Source organism: Aythya ferina (genome assembly GCF_964211825.1).
Source record: "Aythya ferina genome assembly, chromosome: 22".
NCBI lineage: Eukaryota > Metazoa > Chordata > Aves > Anseriformes > Anatidae > Aythya > Aythya ferina.
Window position 1 is genome coordinate 7,269,842 of NC_140320.1, and position 23,710 is coordinate 7,293,551.

Below are 23,710 nucleotides of genomic sequence, written 5' to 3' on the forward strand. Positions count from 1 at the left end.
AGCCATCTTAATGCTGGTGGGAAACGGATATGCTGCTGTTTCTTTTCTTGGAGGATGGAAATTTACCGTTGAAGTCAGAAGAGAAATTTTAGGACTTGACACCTCCCTCTGCTTGAGAACAGGAATGGGAGAGACACCTGCAACCCCCCGAGAGTCTTGGTGCACCCCCACAGTGGGAGTGGGCTGGGGCAGCCCAGCACTGCTGGTCGGGCTGAGAGCAGCCTCAGGGACAGTTTGAGCTCTGCCTGGCACTGACCTCTCTGACTGCTCTGGATGGGTGGTGGCCTGTGATCCTTGTGCAGAGGAGGGGACACTTACATTACTCAGGAGATTGTTAGGAAATGCATCTCCATCCTGGAGTTTTAAAGCAGGTAGTCGATCAGACCCCTCCAAGTTTCTAACCACCTCCTTAGGCAGCGTGGCTGTTGCTCTTGGAGCTCTCTCTGTGTGGACAGCAATGAAGTCAGCTGTCATTTCACTGGTAGGATCAACTGCTGCAGTCTGGAAGTGGAAGGTCACCTCCTGCGAGTCAGCTCCTGTAACGGGTTGCTCCTCGCTGGGCACTGGGCTGCTCTTGGCTCTCAGCTGGGCTCCTCCAGCAGAGCCCAGGCCTGGTGCTCCACTGATGTGGGGCTCGTCTCTGGAGGCACCTGATGAACAGAAAGCAAGCTTTTGTCTATTTCCTTGTAGGTGAGCTTTTCACAGTTTGCAGCAGGCTGAGAGGGAAGGAGAATGTTTCAGGAGGAGGACAGGCAGCTCTAGCACTGCTGTTCTTACAGGCATTACAGAGAACAAAGCCCCCAGGTTGCCCAGGAACAGGCTGGTAGCTCTTCAACAGCATCAAAAAAATCCATGTCTATGCGACTGAGCATACCTGCCTGGCCCCCCCGTACCCCAGTCCTGTGATGAGTTTCCCCATTCACAGTGGCTGACCAGGCTGTACCAAGCTGTTTCGTTTCGAAAAAGTGACACAGAGCTTAGTAAGCGTGCTACTTTTAGCTTTTCACATCCAGAGCAGACACTGTCATTTTAGAGGCAGACCTAAGATTTTAAATGCTATTGTTTAGTCCACACATTTCATTTTTTTTCTCCTCACATTCAGAAGGTTGACATTTGCAAGGATGCTTTCAAAGCCATGGACTAAAATATTAATGTACTTTCCTCCCCCAAAACTTTAAGCATTTTCCCTTAGGCACCTGCCAGCGACTGCATGCATCTAAAAACTAATATGTGATTATGCATTTAAGTGCTATGCATTTAAATTGTGTTTTTGACAAAGCCAAAGCAGAGGCTGAGCAGCTTCATTTCAGATAAAAGCCCTGGGGTTGGTGCCCAAGTGCAATGCCTTGAGAGGAGATGATGACTTCCCTGTGGTCACCTGCAGAACCAGTAGTACTTTGGTAATAATGAGCAGGCAAAGGCAATATAAGGGAACCCAAGGAGCTGAAATATTGCTAAAAAAAAAAAAAAAAAAAAAAAAAGGAAGTTAAAGGATGATGGATACTGGGATATTAAGCTTACAAAATATTTTGAATTGTGATTTCGCATAAACAGGCAGAATTCCTGTTGTATTTAGCCCCAGCTCAGCAAAGCAACATAAGTGATCTGCCTAGAGATATGCATGCACTCAAATGCTTTACCGAATCAAGGTCTCAGATTAAAAAAGTGCTATAAATATACATAAATATACCTTGCAATGGGACAAGTTAATTTAAAAACAAGACAAATAGAATTACAAATTTGGTGGAAAATTCCTTGAACGCCCACTCCTAAGTTTATCTTTACTGAAGAAACTACTCTGCCTGAAGACACGAGGCTGCTTTCAAGAGCCAAGTTTAATTTATGCACCATTGCAGTGTATGCTCAGAGGCTCACAATAAGAGGTAGAAAGTGAAGACTGAGTGGTGCCCTGCTATGAGTGACAGTAGCCCTAGGAAGTTGCTTGAGGCACGACAACATTACAAACTGCTTTCAAACTGTCAGAAATGTTTGGCCAGCCAGCTGTACCCAAAGAAAATGCAGAACAGTGCACTACTGTACAGTGAACAGGCAAGACCCCACTTAATGTAATGAACAATGATGCCTGGAAATATATTTTTTAACCTAGGCTGCAGCAGATGTGAGTTTAGCCCCCATTTCTGCTATTGACCAGCTCTATGAGAAGTGACTGTTTGGCTCTGCTTTCCTCCACACCCTTCAGGGAAGGGACCCTCTCCCAGGTCAGATTCATATCACAGCTGTGCCCTGATCCCAACACTCCCACAGCAGAAACCATTCAAACAAAATCTTGAGCCTTACAGCACAGCTGCACAAACAAAGAGGTTGCTCCTTCATCTCCTTGCTGTCTCACACCTGAGACTGATGGCACAGTACCTAACATAGCTTTTCTGCTCACTGACCCTACAGGAGAAGCCAGCAGAAAGTCAGCACATGAGCTTAGGACAGGGCACATTACTCACCAGATAAATCCAATAGTTCAGATGCAATCAGGATAAAGATGGGAAACGTTTCCTGCATTTTGTGAAGCAGCTCCTGAGTCACCCCAATAACAGCCTATCCAGATGGGGAGCAGCCTGCTAAGGACTCACTGCTGCCCCTCAGCAGGGAGCATTTGCTGGGTTTGTTCTGGAAGGGCAGAGTATTGGGTTACTTTATAAGAGCTTAGGTCAGACAGCAACCAATAACCTGTTCCAAAAAAAAAAAAAAAAAAAAAAAAAAAAAAAAAAAATCAAAAGCCCGCACCAATTGGAATCTATTGATTTTTAACAAAAACGTGTGTGTTCATGTGCATTGCAAAAATTGAAAAAGTGATTGTGAACATGAGAGGTTGCCTGTGCGAAGCAGCACTTTGTTTCTGAATTAAAGGGTAAAATAGTGCCTGGGCCAACAAGGGTCTGAAGTTTTTGACAGTTTGTGCTGAGGCAGACAAACACAGGGATCAGCCTAGATGCCTGATGGAGGCACCTCACTAAAAAAAACAAACCATTCTGACCACTCTTTGCCTCTGTGGGCCCAAGGGGCACACATTCTCTCCACACAACCTGTCAGGTAGGACTAGGCCACAGAGGAAAGCGGCTGCGGTGCTGCCACCACCACCCCACCGGGCCTGGCCTGGATCGGCCAGAGGAGGCTGGTTGCAGCACGGGCCTGACCCCTCTGGCTCCTGTGAGGCTGGAGTAAGGACCATAGGGAAAGCACAAGCATGAAAAAATGGTTTAACAAGTACAGCTTAAACTTTTGTAATAACAGAAAAGGCCAGAGGCTTGTCAAGCAGAGTCAGAGTAACGCCCCTTTCTCCTTCGGGAGTTAGGCTCCAGTGTCCTCGCAAATGTTGGCCTGAAATTTGCAATCAGTACGGGGCAGGCACCCTTTTAGCACCAGGCAGCTGCACACACACAAAAGCAAGAGAAACTCTGGGAGATGGGAAATTTCGAGCAATGTAGGCTAAGGAGATAAGAGAGAACATTATTACATAGCCACGAGTGCTGTGAGTGCAGTGGAAATCGCATCTAAAAAATGAGCATAATTCAGATAAGCAGCATAATGACAGCTCAGAAAAGCACTGTAAAGGACACGAAGGAAGAGGTGACCGCTGCTGAGGGTAATAACAATAAGGCATTATCTGCCCTTCAGCAAACTGATGAAGTGTTGTACAGATAGCACAGTAGGTTAGGTACTGACAGACCCCATTTCCAGTCCCAGCCACGTCACTCACCTGAGCAGGATAAGCAAGGTCAGGCCACTTCATCTCTTTGCCACTCTTTAAGTTGTTTGGAGAAGGAAGTTATCCTGACTGGCATTTGTTCAGCACCTGACACATGGGGACTCTAGTTTTAGTCAGTGCCTTACCCCTAACCAGCACACAGTAACCTGTCGTGTTAGCTAGCACACAAAGTGCTTGGGGAATGGAGAAAGCTCCATTTCCAGGAGCTCCACACCTCCCAGCTGCAGCCTCCTTTCTGTGCTGCTCACTAATCTGACCCCTGCCTGGCCTTGTCTGCACACAGCTGTCAGCAGGCCCAGTCCTGCCATTTCTTAGATTACAGCTGCTGTTACTGCTTCCAAGGCATTGTGATCAAAGTTTGAGATCTGCCATTCAACCTGTATCATGCTGGCAGGTTCTTTGTACTTCAAATGAGATTATAGCTTGTACAAGCTCAATGACCCTTCTGAAATGACCCAATTGCTTGGGTCCACGTCCCAATCCCAAATGGCAATAGTGCCCAGCCTGCTCATAAACACTCTGCAGTGTTAATGCTTGTTGATGAGGATGAGTGAGTTCAACAACCTTTTGCAGAGGGAAGTTAGAAGCAATTCTGTTACCCGCTCACCATTTTCTTTTGGGAGCAATAGCAACTGGAATGTCAGGGCTTCTTTTAAGCAACACCTAACTTGTCAGTCAAAGTCAAGAAAGACCTTTAGCTTTCAGGCTTTTAAGGGGATTTCAACTCCTGCAATTTTCTGGTGTCACAGTACACCTGCAATCCCCCTTTGACATCCTACCTCTGTAAACACAAGGTTCAATGGACTTTTTCGCTAAGACAATGCTTGGCACTTGTCACAGTGAAAGAGCAGTGCTTATTTGGACTGGAATACTCCACAAAGGTATCAATGTTTGTTACATATTTGCCTAGGCAGCCCACAATTTAAAGGTAACATTTTTTAAAAAAACAGCGTGATTATTGATTTTCACTGTGAGTGGAGAAAAAAAAACAGGCACAAGAGAATCTCTTTCTTCTGAAGCAAGAAGATTCAGCACCTCTTTGAAAAAAGGAGATGATCTGTAATTTGTCAGCTACTGTTCTAAAGAGATAAGTTTACATACATAGACTTCAAAGTCTTCAAGGGATGTTTTACAGAACCATCTTAAAAACCCAATAAACCTGTGCTTTTTTTTTTATTTCCAGATGATTAACACATACTCATAGTGCTTTGCCTTGATTTTAAGGCTGTGTTTTATTGCTGACAATGAACTTTAGCAATAAAGCTGCTATACTTTAATGCAGAAAGCAGGTTCTTCACACCCCACTCTTCTTCATATGGTTTAAGCTGCCTTTTTCGAAGAGCAGCAATGCATTAATGCCTTGCTTTTCAAGTTACACGTCCCCTGCCCTTACCCTGAAGTCATTATTGACCTCTCCAGACAACACAGACAATTGAAGGATGCACTACTTGTGTTATTGCTTTAAAAAAGAAATGACCCTGGACTTGATTAGAGAAGAACACAAAGGGCCATGAGAAAGTACTTTGGATCAAGAAGATCAGCTACTGTTCTTACTCTGCACAAAAGTAAAGGGCAATGGAATCTGACTAAATTTACCAAAACAGCAAAAGTAATGCTTTTAAAAGCAACCACCCCCAAATCACACATAAACTGCATTACCATAAATTACCAGAAGGACTCTAAGCTTAGTGAAATTGAGACCCATTTATTTAGTATTTAAGCAGCTAAGAATGAGGTGATATCACACATGCAATACCAAAGCATAATTTAGCAACCAGCGGAGAGTGCGTGGGGAAAAGGATTCTCCAAAGTGACACCTTACGCCCCAAGTGTAGAGGATTATTTCTATTTTCTCCTAAATACTGAGTTCCGACACCAACTAGAAAGTAGAGTAGGTGATCCATTGTTCAATAATTAAACAACAAGGGACTTGCCAATAGGAAAGGGCAACATTGTTTATTAAGGTAAATACAATCTCAGCAGAACTGTTATTTTTGTAAGCCTAGATAATAAACTTCTTTCTCCTGATATTTACATCGATGTTGTTTCACTGGCTTCTTTGTAGGATGAGTACACACTTTTGAGAAGTGGTTGAACAGGTTATCTGCTTTGAGTTAATTTTATTAAGAAAAGAAGAAGCTATTCAACAGCAAGGGATATTAACAGCTTATACGAAAGCTTTCTTGAGGACTTCAGATGCTATGCACATATTTCATAGAGGAGTTCAGGATGGCCATGCCATTGAGTTCACGTAGTTGAACAATATGCCTGAAAAGACAACAAAAAGGTTGCTCAGAGATATGAGCTGACTAACAACAGAAGTTTTTAGCCACCACTGCTCTGCTGTACCCCATGACCAAACCATCCAGGATTTTTAATGCTACATTTAAAGTAACAGGACAATGTTTCTAAATTATTATTCCCCACAATAAAGGAAAACATAAGTTCTATATAATATTTGACAGTTGTTCAAATAGGTGAAATTTCAAATTAACAGAAGCAACTAAACAAGGTCTTTCCCTTTCGTATCTAGGGAGCGTTTTGCAAATCTCAGAGCAGATAGTTCAGCTATTGCTCATCTGAGAACTCCAGCAGGAGCAAAGTACTTCAACTTCCAGAACCTAAACGTTATCCTTTGCTTTCTTCAGTGGTTCTGCAGGAATAGTAAGTGTGCTGAAATTCAATTCTACCAGAATGCAGCTCGGTGTCCAACTGACAGTTTGCAGCTAGCTAGGACTTGGCACACTCTTGGCAGGCAGCAGCACAGGCATTCTTTGCTGACATTTATACTTTTGTTTTGTGCTCATTTCTCTGACCTCTACAGAGAGAACACCGCTTCTCCCATTCTTCCAGCAGAAGCAACATCAAACAATGTGAAATAAACTGAAGGAATAAACTTAAATAAGACAACTAAGAACACAAAACTCCTAAAGCAAATTTGTGTGGATAGTACCACAAATGGACATTCCATTGGAGGAATCCAAACGCCTCATCTGCTCTGTACCTGCCAGGTCTATGGATGGCATTGACTTATTCTATTTTGGCATTACTAGATTCCCCTATTTTTCCTTTTTTTTTTTTTCCTCTTTTTATTTTTCCTCCCAGCAGGCTCTAGTTCCCAAATAAGTTCCTATGTCAGTTTTGCAAGAATTATCGACTAGTAACAAGTGAACAGTGCAGAAGAAAAATATTTATTTATGGAATACCTTGGTTCAGCGACACACAGCTTCCCCAGAGCAATTGCAGCATTTTCCTGCACTGAAGTTCTTGTAGCATCACCACCAGCGTGTTTCAACAAAGTCATCACAACATTGGAATTCAGTAAGGATGTTGCTGCTCCAGGAACTACGAGGCACTGGCCAAGGCAGAAAGCAGCATTTCCCACAATGATTTCATTCTCTGAGTCCAAGAGCTTCAACAGCACACTGAACCCTGTGAACAAGAGTGATTTTTTGTACAGAAAGCACAGACTTGTTCAAATAGCACTGATATTTTCTGTTGCCTTTACCTGAACTACTCGAGAGCAAGCATTGTTCCATGGAGTGTATTTTTCTAGATTTTTTTTTTTTCTAGAAAACTTTGAAGAGCAAGGGAATTTCTTAGCAAGGTTCAAGGTCCAGTCCTACTTCACCTACCTATACAGTTTTCTCACAAAATTCAACCTACACTCTACTCTCCATTTGTTAAGTGTTCCTCTGAAACTGAACATGCCACCTTTGTTGTTTGCTAAGGGATATTGCGCTGAACTTGAAAGAGCAACCCCTCTCACCCTACCATACCAGCAAACCAGGAACAGGGCTGAGATTGTGGAAAGAGCAGGTGGGAAAAAAAGGAAAAGGAACATAAAAAAGCTCTGTGTGTGTGTATAAATGTATGCTTAGCTTACACAAAGCAGCTCAGCTCCCTGTACTTCTGTAACCTACACTAACGTACAGCAGCAGACTATTTGGGCTATACTCCTGACACAGAGTTATACAGTGGCTGCTGCTGGCATCTGTGAACAGAAGCCCCATCTCCTCAGGCCATACAGTCTAGGAAGAGGCTGCTTTCAAAATAAGATACACCCATGGCCTTCACATGCATCAAGTCTCCTTGGGGTTACGTAAGTTTGATTTTATTTGCTTTCACGTCCCCATCTGTTCTTCCTAATCACATTAGGCTTCTTCACTTTTCTGCTGCAAAAATACCTTCTGAAGAGGGAGGGCTGCTCCAGACTGCCACAGTGGTACCAGCACTGGCCAGTGAAGGTGAACTAACTGGCCCAGCTAGAACACCATTTCATGTCACAGGCTTCATAGCTTGATTTCAGTGAGCTCCTAGCAGCAGAGCTATGTCTGGGTTGGCAAACTGAGATGACAGAAATAGTGACTTTTCAAAAGATGAATATCCAGAGTTTTGGCAAAAGCAAAAGAGAATTGCTATCACTAATCTAAGGTAATGTAAGCTTCATCTGCATATGACAGTGAAACTAATTTAGGGTGTACAAAAGGAAGACGGTGCTCTGAGAGGCTTTTAATGAGTGTAAATCCTTAGGGTTCAAGTTGAACTACATGAGCTGACAATTTCTTGACAGGTTCAACCATTTAGATAACATCGAAGTATTCTCAGTTGTAATTGCATAAGCATTAATTGAACCTGGATTTTAAAGCCATCTAAGTAGTGTTATACCAAACAACTAGAGCAAATATTAGTAACTCAAAAATACTCCAAGACACCTACCTGTCTGATACTGCCATTCCATCTCTAGACACATTTCTTTTTACTATGAAGCCACATATCCACATATAAGTTGAAGCAAACTATAAACAATCTCAACCTCTTGAAATCAGATGTTACATTTTAGAAAAGTAAAGCAGAGTTTCTCTACCTCAGGCTCATTATCTGATGCGCATGTTTCCATCCACACACAGAGCTAAGGCTCATTAAGCACTATGTCAGGCCATGTTATTCAGAAAACATGGCTTAAATCTTGCAAGTGTAAAAGTGTTCAGTTGTGTTCTAGAGGAGAAGAAAGTAATTGGATGATGCTAAGATTACATCTCTGCATTCAGCCTCCAATTAATGAAGTTGTCACTTACTTTTATCTGACTTCACCACCTCTTCTTGGGCTTGTCTGTTACTTCTTGTGCAGATGGAAAGAGTCTTTATAGCGTAATTGGATGTGATCTGTCCTCCAGCCTAGATTTTGATTAGAATAAAGTGTACACTAACAACCATACAGTCCATGCCCCAACTTGCTCAAGGTTACAGAATAGCTTAGGTACCATGGATACAGTTACTCCTTATATCTAAACCCAAATACAAAATTAAGACCTTGGTTCAGTAGGTATCTCAAGATGAACAGATTCCGAAAACTAGGACAAGAACGTCTCCTCCCTGCCAACAACATGCATACACAATTCCCTGAAACTCTGGAGCCCAATTCCTTTCAAACTAACGAATCCTCTGATGCTGGTTAATTAGTAGAGTTAAACTGAGCACGACAGCCTTTTTCTAGACTTATTTTATCCACTGGATAGCAGGACTGCAGCATCTACACCAGCCTGGGTGGATACTCATTCCACTAAATATACAGCTATACAGCAAAACAGTGTCTACAGATCAATGTATGTATATATTTAGGGATAAATTCCTCCCTGGCTCAATTCAACACTCACTGGTAATCAGGGAAAAGGGTTCCACTGCCTTTCAGTGCTCAAAATTTGACCATCCCTATTTTAAGCTTTAATCCTCCAACTGAGCCTGCAGTAGTGGATTCTTAAAATTTGCACGTCCCTGCAGGTAGAGCTGTGCACAGGTAGAAGCAACTGGCTCACATATAAACCACTGAAAAATTTGGGCTACAGAATACAAGGGGAAGCCGAGGCTCAAAACTACTCAAAATTGTACTTGAGACCACCATTACCGTGATACAATGGACAACATAGATGAAATACATGCAGTCAGTGTGACTGCACGTGTCTTTTTCCTTAAAAAAAAGAAGGCTAAACACAGGGTTTTTTCATGGACTATAATAACAAAAATAAAGTGAAGTCAGTTGACACAATTTACCTTCAAGAATTTGATCATTTTCTTCACCACCCCTTCTTTCACTACTGCTTCTACTGCCAAAGACGATGCCGGCAGGACACGACTTAACACTCCAATGGCTCTCTTAGCAAGAACAGTGTGAGAGGGAAAAAAAAAAGTAATTTACTTATACAGACAATTTTATTTAAGGCATTTTTACATTTCCTTTTCGCAAATTGTTGAATAAAAGAAAAGTAATTAAAGTGATAAAAGTAGAAGTTTACAGGAATATGAGGAACATTCAGGACATGGCTTTGTTATTGCTTACTGGAAACTCAACTCAGCACAGTTTCTAAAAATTCAGCATACAGAGAGGTGAGACCAAACCAAGATCAGGACAACCACTGGCATACTTATTTATTGAAACAAGTACCTAGTAGAAACCAGCACAGCACTGCTGGCATTGAGGAGTCAAAGTAATTGCAAGTAAAGCAGATCAGTACAGTTCATTTTAGTTCAGAGAGGTGAACTGACTTCCAGCTGAGACCACATCTGCTTCTACCCATTTGCCTTGAATAATTGCTATCTGTGGGAGTTACACACCATTAATAGGAGTACAGCCTCCTAGGAATGATTCACATAGAGGAATTGTAAAAAGAAACAGCTGTTAAACACCCAAATTGTTCTTGCTCCTTTGCTTCTCCATTGATTTAATACTTTATACTGAAAATGAGCCTAAGGATGAAATCTTTTGTATGAGCTTCTATTTAACAGATTTCAAGGGAACGCTGAAACCTCTTGCATTAAATGGAGTACCCAAACCCAAATAACCTAAGTGGTATATTATTTCTTTAGTAATAACAATACTCAAAACTCATCGTAGGCTTTATAGCCTGAAGTACAGGCTTCCACAAGAGTTGCACTGGGCAGTAGCTTGCACTGTAGTATTCAGGACAGATCATCTGTCAACCCTTTCTTAGTCTACAGGTATCTACTTACAGTCACAATTCTTCCATCCTTGTCCCCAAGGAGAGACATGCATCTGCCACTTATGTCCACAGCAAAGCACTGAAAAAGTGTCAAGAACTCAGGAACAGCTGATTGCCAGAAAGCATTAAAGCAGAAACAGGTTAATAGACAAATTACTCTACACGAGAGAACCCCGTGGAGGTTAGGGCACACACAGTTCTATGTTAGTAACAGTTCAGCACCGTATTGGAATGTTCCTATATAGCTTCATAGACTCCTATCAGGCCCATTTACAGGGACAAGGGAAGAAGATGCTCCAACTGCTCAAACAATTCTGAATCTCCAAGAAAGCGATCATAACAAGAACATTCACAGATCTTGCATACCTGGATGATCGCATTTGATTCAAGCAGTAAGTTCATCATTAGGCCCAGCACTGCAAACAAACATTCCTGATACTTGGGAGTGTTCACATCAAAATATTCATCCTGTGCACAAAGGAGAGAAAAGTGCAGTCAGTTCAGAGGCTGAGGATGTGAGCTTCTTCAGACTCCTCTGTGCGTTCACCTACTGACCAATGTTCCCCCATGTACTACAAACTCCAGGGCAGAACAAGTTCTGTGAGCAGCAGTGACAACAACATCTTTTTGATACGGATTTGTTCTTGTGCGTGCTTTGCTTTGAAGCTTCTGATGTGTAGCAAGTTGACAAGATCCTTTCCCAACCCCTGAATTCTTCTGCTCCTGAGGACTGAGTTCATATTGCATCCTTACCCTGAAAGGTGCTGCCTACAATAAGGGACCACTCGCTCTCCTCCACCCATTTATTGAGCCACCACTTAGGTGAACAAGAGACTGCTTTGACACTTCCTATCATGCTATCAGATATAAAGGATATCAGTCAAGGGTCCAGGACAAGGGGAGGCAGGCAAACACGATCACACAAGTGCCATTTTCCTAAGCAATTGGGTTGAAAACAGTGTTGTAGGGAGCCATCAAGCCTCCTTACCACAAGCTTTATGCAGGCTTGCCAGCACTCTTTGCAGTCAGCCATCTGCATTCGGATGACTGTATCTGCGCACAGATTCCCCATGATGCCAATGCACTGGGCAAGTGCTGCCTGGTTCACCATCTTGGCAGAGGTCTAAAAAGAGAAATCAAAAAAGTGGAATATGAAATTAAGAACAAATGACAGGAATACCTATATGTTGTTTGGTTACCTCCCTGTCTGGGATTCCAGACTCTTTCTTGCCTGTATTAAATCCGAACTGCACAAACTTTGCAAATCAATGCCATTTTCACAGCTAATCTTCCAATGAAGTTCTGACAGTCCTACGACTCAGGAAAAAGTGACTGGCTTCTGTAGCCCCTAACCTTGAACCTCTTATTTGGGCCACAGAACAGAACAACCTCTGCTTCAGTTGCAATTCCAGGAAGTTACGTTCAAAAGGAGAGAGCAATAAGCCATATGAAAGTGGTATAATGACTGCATTTTCTTGGTGCTCAGCTGGAGAAGTGGCAATTTCTGAGCGAAGTGGCAATGTTTACTTTCCAGCTGCACCTGCACTTCTGCAACAGAACCCGTCTCCACTGTCATCTTCCTTCTTCCTGAGGATGAATTTCTGTGTCAACAGTATTTTAAGTTTGTAGTTTAAGTAAGTAATAACCAGAGAAGGGATCTGAACAACCCAACATGTTTTACTTGTAGCCTAATGAGATCTTTTTACCCTGATCTCCTCTTAGGAGAATACAGAATAAGCCACTATCCAAGATCTAATTAGTTAGTGACAGTGGATTAAAGTCACATCACAAAAAGAGTAAAACAAAACTGGGGGGTGAAATCATTGCCTGACAGTTTCCAGTGGGAACCTGCAGCCAAGTCTAGAGCTTTCACTTAATATGCAACATGTAGAAACAGCAACATGTAGAAACCAAGCACTAAATATTGAAGACAGAACATTTTCCTGAGGGAAGTATATGACAAAATTGGATTTATTATGCCTACAGAACTAGAAGTGTAACTACTGTAGTCCTGCCACAGAGGAGTTCTGTCTATGAGCAACTGGCTATAGAACTGGAAGGAGTCAAGCTGTGTTACAGGAGAGTAAATGAGAGATATAGAAACTGAGTCTTTTCATACCAGTAACTGGGTGAATACAGGTAAAACACCTGTGGAAAACATGATGCGACACTGGGTTTTGAACCTGTTGGGGATAAAGAAAGCTGTATTTGGACACTTCGAGCTTTAGACCGAAGTCACACAGAAAGGCAACAAAACAGGAACATCCAGAGAAAGTAAAACAAGTCAATGTACCCTTGCAGCAAAGCCCAACAGCCTGTATCATTAGGTCATTTAGTACATTTCAAAGCACAACTTATAAAAACAAAGAAATGCAAGTTACTTCTCCTCTTGAGTTAAATCAGACAGTATATTCATGGCACTGCTAGCTCTGGCATCAGTGTTTTTGACGAACATCACCAATATCTGCAGCCATCTGTTATTAAAAAAGAAACAAAACGGACAAAACTTGCATCAGCTCTAGCTTAATAATTAAAGATCGAAATTGTACTTTAAGTGTACCAATAGTTTATACTCTTATGATCTACTCTCCTTGAACTCACTAGATTTTGCCCAGGTTTTATGTACTAGGCCCTCCAAATATGTTTAGCCCCTAGGATTTTGGCACTGTATTCTCCCACAACGTGATACCTTTTTGCACAACCACAAGTGCTGTGTTCCATCAGCATCAGAACATTTTATCAGCATCTAAGCTTCACAAGGCATCTGAAGCCTAGATGCTTTGCTACTGACAAAAGTCTTAGGAGATGGACAAGTAGAATGTAATAGTCAGGACAGAGAACACTGTCAGCATAGCCTAGTACTGAAGAGCAGATTGTAAAGGCTCACGTGGAAGGTCAGTGATGATTGCATGGCTTAAAAGGACATGCTGAGCAAACCCAACAGTCCATGTGTGTGTATGGGTCAGAAAGTGTAAATTTACAATCTTTATAGGAACAAAGAAAAATTCATCTCCTGCCTGAATAAAAACATCCTACCAGTCACCTTTTGAGCTTCTGGAGCAGCATGCTTGCTGCTATGGGATTTGGAGCTGCATGGAATTTACAGGACTTGAGACTGCAAACCCATAACCTCTGCCCCACAATAAGCACTTCTGCAAACATGTGCTGGCATTTCTAGGTGCTCCCCTGGTGAGCTGAAATTCCCTGCTGCTCTTCTCCAACTTTGTAGTTTGGTGATAGAACCTATAGTTATAAGTTATCTTCTGAACATCCTAAGTCTTTTATAGCAGTCAAACCCAGGATCTCTTTCAGAAGTTGCCTGGAGAGCTTTCAGGCTCCTGATATTCTAAAGCAAAGTAATATTATTTGCCTCTTTTAAGCTTCCCCTTAGACATGGCTCATTTCTTTAGCCTTTCTTGCAAGGAAAAAGGTCTTGTGATTAATGTTGTATATAATATAGTGAAGTGTGTACATCTGTTGGAGAGTCTTTTCTATTCACCCGACTCTTTAAACCATTTAGTGCAAACCGGTACATTAAAATTTCTCCTCTGCTTAACTGTAGAATAAAATAGCAGGACAATAGCACAGAGGTAATAGACTGTTTCTTTCTCCACTCAGTGAGTCATGGCAACATTGAATAATCATAAATGCCAATTACCAGATGAGGAGCGATTCGCAGCTTGAAATCATGAGCTATGAAGAGACAGCAATGTAAGCTCTTGCTGGAGTGCTAGACAAACACACACTTGTAGGTTTAAAAAAAGGTAACTATGCCTCAAAATTACGTTAATGTCCTCAGAAATAAGCCCTTTCTACTTAGCTGCACAGACCTCTGCAGGTACAGTGTTTACTAAAGCTGTTTTCTCCATATGCATAACTTCCACTTTTGCTCAACTAGGCCTAGCCCTCTAGAGCAGAACCCTCAATATCATTATATTCTTTTCAGAAAGTCTGACACTTATTTATTGCTCAATGTGTTTGGGATTTTGATATTGTGCAATGAGTTTGGGATCTCTGAACCGAGGGATTAAGCAAGCTTAGCTGAATTTTAGTTGCATTAACTACCTGGATAGGTCCTGATGCCTGACCAACAATCTCCTCCCATTCTCATTCTCTGAGTAGAGCATGATTAGTGCCAACGTCTCCTTTTGGATCTCCAATACACCAGAAGCAAGTAGTTTTGACAGCTGTGCATTCACATCAGGGTGAGTCAATAGAAGCCGCTGATTTTCTTCTGAAAGCAGAGCACATCTAAGAGCAATGTCACACATGATAAAATCCCCATTATTTGACACTTTTTTCTCTCTAGGTGCTGATTTAACCGGTTTAGTATCTTTATTTCATCCACTAATGTGCTCATTCACTCTGACACGTTCACCTTGCATAACATTCCTGCAGAGCAATGGTACAGTAGAACTCACTAATCTGCTCTCAGCCTCATGACTTCATCACACACACACGTGTTGGAATTTCTGCTCTCACACACTACATGGTACCTGCTCTGGCACCATGCATTGCTTCAAACGAACAGACACCGGAACCGTGAGCACAAAGTGCTCCTCTCAACAGATCTGTGTCAGCTGCCTGCAAACTGCTATCAGCCAGGCTGTTCAGGCACAATAGCACACTGCCCCACCAGGCAAACACATGTAGCTGCACATGAGTCTTTCTTCTAGCTACTTTTAAGAATATAAAGCAAGTTTTCCTCCTACCATGCTGCATGAACATTCTCTTGGGCATCAGCAGGACCCCAGCCGAGGTGCAGATACCAAACTTTCTGTATTGCCCTCCTGTGGCAGTCTTGCCACACCAGCGGCCACTTTGCTACCCTGGCCCATTTCTGGGCTGCCTCCAGGCTTCCTAGAAATACAGGCTAAGGCTGCCTAACCAGTGACTGCTTACTGTGAATGACAAAGGAATTCACCCTTCTCTAACAGCACTTCTACACAGCCCTGCTTTTCACTGCTGTAACTGCTTAAAAAAGATAAAATTATAGAAATGATATTATCTTAAGAACCAGCAATAATCACAGGGAATTTACTTTCTGCCCCTTCAGTAAATTTAAAATGTTTATATAAATAGACTCTAAGTTTTGTCTCATGATAGAAAGAAGCACCACTGCCGTGGTTGCTCTTAGCAGCAAACACCCAACGCTTGTGTTTGACCTGTAAATCTTTGTTTACAATAAGGTCTAGACCCAAGTGCCCTGGGAAAGTGATGTTCGTGCCAAACAACTATTTTAGACACAGCAAGTGCCATATTAACAGTACATTAACAATGATTAATGTTGGTTACACCGTTTTACCATTCCCGGCGCAGACAGCTTGCCAAAGGAGGAGAAGAGAAACAGACAGATCCACTTCAGCGATGTGTTTTCTCTCTGCACAGAAGCCCCTAAATTAGAAACGAGAGCTTGTAAAAAGAACTAAGGACCAATGAAACAGTTACGGTTAGCTCTTTGGCAAGGAAAAATATCAGTAAAGCCTCACACAGATGAGGATCGCCATATGAACATTTAAGCTTATAAATCCCAGTACTAGCTTATTAGTTCAACATTCTTAGGACTCCCAGACTTGTTTTCCCCAGGACCTCCTCTGAGGCCAGATTTATGAACTACTAACTCTACATGACCCTCAACATACACAGACCCTACACAATCACTGTAAACCACAAGTAATGAATTCAGTTCTGCACTGAGAAAGTTGTGGCTAGCCAGGGCGTACAAGCTTGGTGCCAATTTGGAATTATGCCTCAGGAGAAGAATAGCTCTCATGCCTTGTTTAACCAGATCGTGCTGCTCCAAACCAACTTAGCTGTGCAAAATTTTCAGAGCACAACTTCTGCAGAACTCTTATTTGTTTATATCATCTGTCTGGAACTGACTCAGATATACATTCAGACAGGAGATTCCTTATGAGGCAAAGATTAGAAAGCAATTTAGGTAGGTATTAGTCAGATTTAGTTTTTATTTACCAAAATGCAGTATAATACCTGCCAAGAAAACACAGCAGCAGAAGATACAGGTCTCCAAAGAGAATCCTATTCCTGATTACAGGACTGAGGCTATCTACTGACATCAATTAATAGCACCAGGGAGGCCAGTCAGCATACTTAAAGTGACTAACTTCTTACATCAAATGTTCTTTTATAGAAAGCTTTTACAAAATTGCTCTCACCACTAAAGACAGGGTAACTGTGCAGAAATAGGAGATCAGAGACAGAAGCAGGAACTCAGGAATTCTGTCCACTGCATCTAAGAGAGCACTATTTGAGTCAGATATAAGCCAGTCTTCAGACATTAAAATCAGTTATTCCATTATTATGTGATCATTTCATCTGCATTTCATGAGGTGATTGTGTTTCTTGAAAACAATATTTTCATTTCCTTATGCTGTAACATGCTACTGTTCTCTTTTGGAGAGCTCTTACCGTCTTACGACCTCGTTGTCATTGATGATACTGAATCCATTGTTTGTTCTAAATAAAGTTTGCTCAGTGCCTGAAAAAATTTCAGAGATAAACAAGTCAGCTCTATGAGCCATCTGGCTGATGCATCACAGTGAAGCCAGACACCTGCTCTTCTGTAATACAATGTTGAAGGAAAAGGTCACTGGATCAACAGCTTTGGGGAAAGATTGTTTGCATCATGAAAAGAAGAGAAAATCTTCAAGAAAAATACTTGTAGAAATTGCTTTGAAGCTCAAGACTACTCTAATTCATGCCTGGTGCTGTAAAAAGTGATCGACTTCACATTAAAGGCTTTTGAGGAAGGCTTAAAAATGAGAACAGCTTTGAAAATCCATACACTTTAACAGAGATTTACCTACTTAAAATAATAAATACCTCTTAAATGACCCAAATCCTTTAGGAAGTCTCAACAGCTCTGCGACAATATCAGTTTAGATGTTTAAAAAAGAAATGAAAGTAAAAAATTTACTGGCCATAAATTTTAAAATATCAAACACTGTTGATTTTATTTTTTTCAGAGGAACAGGGCTTTTGTTCCTTTAAAAACTACTCCACTTGTATTCATCTACTTGGATTACAACTCCCATGACCAACCACCTTTGCATCAAGTACTCACAATCTTTCACAGCTCCTGTCAGAGCTTTGATGCCTCCTGCATAGAAGAGGATATTCTGGTCAGGCCTGTCAAGTTTCTGCAGCAATTCTTTTACTGACAGAGCTGCAAGTTTCCCAGACAGAAATTCCTTCATTGCTCTGTCTTCTTCTTTCATTCTTTTTTCCTCCAAGTTCACCTCATTTATACAATCTTAGCAGTCAAAAGAAAACAAATATTTGGTTAAATATTTAGATCAGAAAACAAGGGACAACAGTATAAGAATTTATATTTCTTACCTTTAAACAAACTTTCCTTTTGGGGATCAATTTCCAAGATCTTCTGGTAACACTGCCTAGACTTAACTCAAAAAAGAAACAGATGCTTAATTTACGGTAAAAATTGGAAGATGGTAAAAAAAAAATATATATTCTAGTCAGAATCATGCTGTTTAAGCTCAAAAGTTCTTGGGCTACTGTATTTAAAAAGTCTGACGAATAACATTTATGAAGCAAGGCAAATCAAAACTTTTTTTTAACCAAAAGCGTGAGAAGAATATTATCATCAGTCCCTAAACCCAAAACAGCAGTAGCCTGCTATTCCAAATTAGAAGGAAAAAAGTCAAGTACATACCCAGGAACATGCTGGTAGGAACAACAACAAAGTTCCAGTAACAAAACAGCAAATAAGGCATGAAATGAAAGTTGCAGGAACTCTAACTATCATCTATGGCCCCCTGCTACAAAACCTTGCCACGTAAACCCACTACAAACTTGTATCTTGTTAGCATGCTTGGAATTAAACACATCACTAAGCTTGGGATAGCAAGAACTTTCTTCACAGACCAAACTGCCAACAACCCTCTCACAGTGGACTTGCGTAGACTTCTACAGTCCATCCTCTATAGTTATTTCTATTAGAATAATTTCTGAAAGCTTTCCTCAGCAAGGCTCTTTATTAGTTTTTGAACCCTTTTTTGTTTGTCCAATGCACAAGACCACAAATTAGTCCCTCTCACTCACAATGTCACACTAAAATCCAAATGAAGCATGGTCTCACAGCCACAGGATTTAGTCAGCTTACCTCACTGTAGTGCTTCAGGGCCAGGTGAGCTTTCCCCATTAGAAAATAGGCTTTAATACATTTTTCACTGCACTGTGATAAAAAGGAATTATTCATAAAGTATTTAGAAACTTGAGACTAGAAATACTTTTTCAGATTCCTAATTAATAAATAAAGGTTGGACTTGATCTTAGAGGCCTTTTCCAACCTACCTGATTCTATGATCTACTAGAGACATCTAAAGTTTATATGCTGAATTAGTACTCCCTGGTACTAACTTCCCTTCTGCGTGCAAGGAACACAGGCTTTGGTCTGGTTAAACGCTGCAAGCTGCTAATTGCCAATATCCTTCCCACAAAAACTTACCCAGAACAAGTTAGGTAATGTTAAGGCCTGCATCAATAAGTCTGTAATCACAGAACTTGTATAACACAATTTCCAGATGTGTTTTTAACAATTCTACCATAAATAAAATGAGTAGTAATTTCCATTAGCTGTACACAAATAAATAAATAAAATTGTTGAAACATCTAACTCAAAACTAACAATCCAGGTGACCTTTTACAGCTTAATTATGTGTCCAGAATAGTGATTTCTTTAAATAATGCTGCCAGTATTATTAATAATCTGTTAATCGTGTTGTACTCATGGGCATCACCAGTGTAACACAAATGGATTCAGCTTTTTGGCATTTGATGTAATATTCACCTTTTCCACCTGACATCAATACTTGCTCTTTGTGAGCTCAAAGACTTGCTTCTTCCTTCTCCGAAGGATAGGCAAGATTATAGTTATAGTTTATTGTCACTTCAAACTTTCTTTTTTTTAATGACAAGCTCCTAAGAGCTAAGAATGCTTCTGCATACAGGCAGCACTGAAATATAAACTGCCTTACAGCATTCAGGTTAACTCAGGATGCAGAAGTCTGTGCAATACCACCACATAATTCTATTTCCATTTGCAAGTTGTCTCCATATTGTCAGCTATACACACATCCTTCCTCTGAGAGCATTTAACCTGATCATAAAACACAGATTGCTGAACTTACCTTCAATGCCCATTCGCAATCACCAATGGCTTTTTCATATTCATGCGTTTTCAGGTAGGCCTGAAATACAACCAAGGAAGTCCAGAGATCAGAATTAGAGTATGTCAAATGATTACCACTAACTATTGCACAAACATTAGATAACCAGAAAAAAAAAATTACACTGCTGATATCCCTAGCTATTGACTTAGCAGGATAACTGCTAGCTGTTTTTGAACTTTTCCATTTCACTGGAGTTTTCAATTTAGAATACATGTAATAAAACAAAATTTAAAAAGAGGCACATGAATTAGACCAGGCAATAAAAGAATGCAAAGTAAATGTTAACATTCTGCAATTATAAAAGTGACCCCTAAAAAAAAAAAAAAAAAGGCGCATTTAAACAAAACTATACTCCATAATGATTTTTTTTCCTCCCATTTATTTTTAGGGGAACAGGGATTGACCTGGGCCACATCCAAGAAGGAGGAGACATGAATATCTCCCCAAGGACTTGCCCCTGCCAAAGGGAAGGTTCCTGGGAGCGTCAGGTACTTTAATCAAGAGCAAGGAGTATACACCTCTAATCATCTTCTTTGTGCAACTCTTCCATAAAGTGTTTAAAAAGATTAAAAACTTCAGTCTGTACTGCCCTGCTGTTAACTTCTAGCCACAGAAAAATTTACTGTTGGTAGTATTGTAGCAAAGCAGAACTCACTAATTCCTGGAAGTGGAGAAAGGCCATGAAAAACTGCTTGCACTGCACTTTAAGCCTCTCCATAAGGCAACAGATATTACCTTTTAGGAAATCACTTAAGTAACAGAAAAATCCTTTTTGGATTCTATCCTGGCAATATAATACTGAAAACAGGACACTGGTAGCTCACTTTCACGTGCAGACCTGTGCTCTGTTGGTATAGAGTTCCTGCTTGTCTTTCAGTTTTTCCAGACCTTCAGTGTATCTCTGAATGGCTGTGTCATAGTCTCCTTTCCTGAAGGCATCGTTTCCCTTCTCTTTCAGAGCTGTAGAACAACACACATGCATTCAGAATAACATTTTGGCATTTATTTTTGTCCCTAAAAATGGTGACTGAGGAAACAGAAACCATATTATCCTGTTGGAATAATCATGAAAATTCCAGTCCAGCTCCACTGCAGCTATCTTTGTTAGTCATTATTTGCAATGGACCTCTGAGCTCTTTGGTGTCCATCCCTCTTTTAAAGAGGGAACTGTTTGTCTTTGCCTAGTCCACCTCTCAAGCACTGAAACTTCCTGCGTCCATCCCAAACCCTTACCATAAGGACATAATGGAGAAGAATAGGCTGCAACACTACATGAAGTATACAACCCTGTTATATCCAGCTAATTGGCACTGCCCACAGGACCACTGTCTCAGAAAAGCAAATCATTGCCTCAGTGTACCTAAGAATTGCATTAACAGAGTAGCACAACAGACTCTTAATCTTAAATCATCCTAGTTCCTGCTAGGTAGTGTCTGAAGGAATTAGCTAGAAAAGCCTTTAGCACTTACTGTTGGCTAAGCGTTCATTTCTTTTCCTTCGTTTAGCTCGTTCTTTTGCATCCTTTTCCAAAGCTGCCAGAAAGCCATCTTTGAGACAGAAAAGTTGGTGGTATTTTAGTTACAGAAATAAAAATACAAAATAATTGCTTTATTAAAATCAATCTGTAGACAAGAAAGAAGTAATTTCTAGGGGATTTCTTCATAATTTCTCTACATACAGAAGCTTAAGGGATTATTTCAAAAGTAAAATTGCAATGCGAATGTCACGCAATCACACAAAAAGACCATCTTACCTTTCAGGATTTGCATACTTGCCACAAAGTAGCTCATGTCTAGATACAAGCTTGTTTCTTTCTAAATTCAGAATACCAGCTTTGTACATGAGACTAGAATATGATGACAAACTACACCAACAAACTTCCTACCTACGAACGAGTGCAACCACACTTAAGTTTCTAGATGTGACTGAATTCTAAAGAAAAGTTATCTTGGATTTTAGGGGGAGTGGAATTGGGTCTTGCATGAGCAGCAATCCTCACTCCAGTTCTGCTAAAACAGATGGAAGAGTTGCTAAACGCTAGAGGGAACACTGTCCTACCTGGATTCACTGCCTCTGCAGTTGACACGTCCTAAAAAAAAAAGAAATACAGCACACACGTGTACATACACAGATACTTCGGTAAAACAGCAAAAGAACGCGTGGTTAAATTGCTCAAAGCTACAGGGGCTCTGAAGTATCTTGACTGACTCACATTAGGAATATCAGTTTGACACTTTACCAAGAGATGGCAAGGATGGACTTAACTTCTTCCAGCATTACCAGACAGCTTCTGTATGCATCATTAATGAGGCAGGTCACTAAAATCCAGACCTCTCACATGAATCACAGCCTAACGAATTTAGCAAAAAGACTCTTGTGTCTTCAACTGGTTTAACTTACATGGCTAAAATCCCTGAAGTGCCAGTAAAAGCTGGAAGTTAGAGCAACTCAACACTTGCATCTACCTTGAATAAATCAAAGGGAAGTACTTTGTGTCATTAGCAGCCTTAAGACAAAGTCAACATGACATCAACTACTTCCCAATAAGATAGCTAGGGAACAAAATAAAAAAAGGTTAAATTCAGAACAGACTTTTATGTATTGTTCTTTTTTTTTTTTTTTTTTTTTTTTTCTTCTGGGTAAGGTATGTGAGTTAGTATTATTTGAAAATGCCTGAAATGCATACAGCTTTAACTCTAAAGGGAAAAGCCCTTACAGAAGCCCGCGTGTTGATGACCGTCCTGTTCACCGTAGTCTTGCTTTCTTCCTCCTTGCCGGCCTCCTGCTCACGGAGCCTTTTCTCTGTTTCCACAATGGCATTTTCCTTCACAGCTGGGTCTGGCGAGTTCAAGTCCTGAAGTAAGTTGGCTAAAAAAGGGATAAAGAAACCAATAAAGGGATAAACAAACGGCCACCCCGGTCACTAAGCGGCTCCGGCCACCAGCGAGGCCTCGCCACAGGGCAGATTTTTCCCTTTTTTCCCCTTTCCTGCCCCATTTTCCCTACCCAATTTTCCTTCAGGTGCCCTGCCCGGGTCCCCCTGGCGCCACCCGGCCCGGCCCCGCTTACTGATGTCGTCCACGCGGCGTAGGAAGCGCTGGAAGTCCTCCTCCTGCTGCCCGTGCAGCATCGCGGAGCGGAGCGGGGCCGGGCCGGGGCCCAGCGGTGCCCGCGGGCCGTGAGGTGCGCGGCGGCCTCGGCGTTGTTATGGAGACCGCGCCCCGGACGCGGCGGCTGCAGAAATGGCGCCTGGGGGCGGGGCTCTGCGAACAGCGGGGCGGGAGGGAGGCGGCCGCCATTTCACGGCGCCGCAGCTGGCGGCGGGGTTCACAGCCCCGCGGCCCGGGCTTGGTTGCCACACAGAGTCACGGAGTTATTAGGGTTGGAAAAGACCTTCAAGGTCAGCTGGTCCAACCACCCCCTACTACCAATGTCACCACTGAGCCATGTCCCCAAGCACCACGTCCCCCTTTCCTTGAACACCCCCAGGGACGGTGACTCCACCACCTCCCTGCGCAACCCGTCCCGATGCCTGACTGCTCTTCCTGAGAAGAAACGTCTCCCCATTCCCATCCTTAACCTCCCCTGGCACAACTTGCTGCCATTCCCTCTAGACTGAGGTCTCCTGCTGCTGCTGCTCTGTCAGACACCCACTGAGGCTGCTTTGGCAGAGCTGGCAGGCTGTCCGTCCCACAGACAGGCTGTCCTGCTAGCAGTCTGTTTGTCCTACTAGCAGTCTGTCAGTCCTGCTGGCAGGCTGTCTGTCCTGCTAGCAA

General features: G+C 41.8%; 1 protein-coding gene across 2 annotated transcripts; it reads right to left on the minus strand.

Moving 5' to 3' along the window:
- Positions 1 to 5,661: 5,661 nt before the first annotated feature.
- On the minus strand, positions 5,662 to 23,178 carry TTC12 (tetratricopeptide repeat domain 12). 2 transcript variants are annotated; one of them, XM_084495763.1, is made up of 21 exons: positions 23,004 to 23,178; positions 22,651 to 22,802; positions 21,993 to 22,023; positions 21,404 to 21,481; positions 20,773 to 20,894; positions 19,893 to 19,952; positions 18,866 to 18,937; positions 18,082 to 18,142; positions 17,807 to 17,995; positions 17,152 to 17,221; positions 16,028 to 16,116; positions 14,788 to 14,953; positions 13,104 to 13,196; positions 12,842 to 12,905; positions 11,711 to 11,845; positions 11,089 to 11,190; positions 10,733 to 10,801; positions 9,776 to 9,877; positions 8,803 to 8,902; positions 6,931 to 7,156; positions 5,662 to 5,992 (listed from the first exon to the last, which is right to left on the minus strand). In XM_084495763.1, exons 1-21 carry the CDS (start codon positions 23,062 to 23,064, stop codon positions 5,917 to 5,919), a joined length of 2,118 nt encoding a protein of 705 aa, XP_084351889.1. In that variant the 5' UTR covers positions 23,065 to 23,178; the 3' UTR covers positions 5,662 to 5,916. The 2 variants fall into 2 exon arrangements, with proteins under 2 accessions (XP_084351889.1, XP_084351888.1); XM_084495762.1 differs by having other exon boundaries at positions 14,788 to 14,956.
- Positions 23,179 to 23,710: the final 532 nt, after the last annotated feature.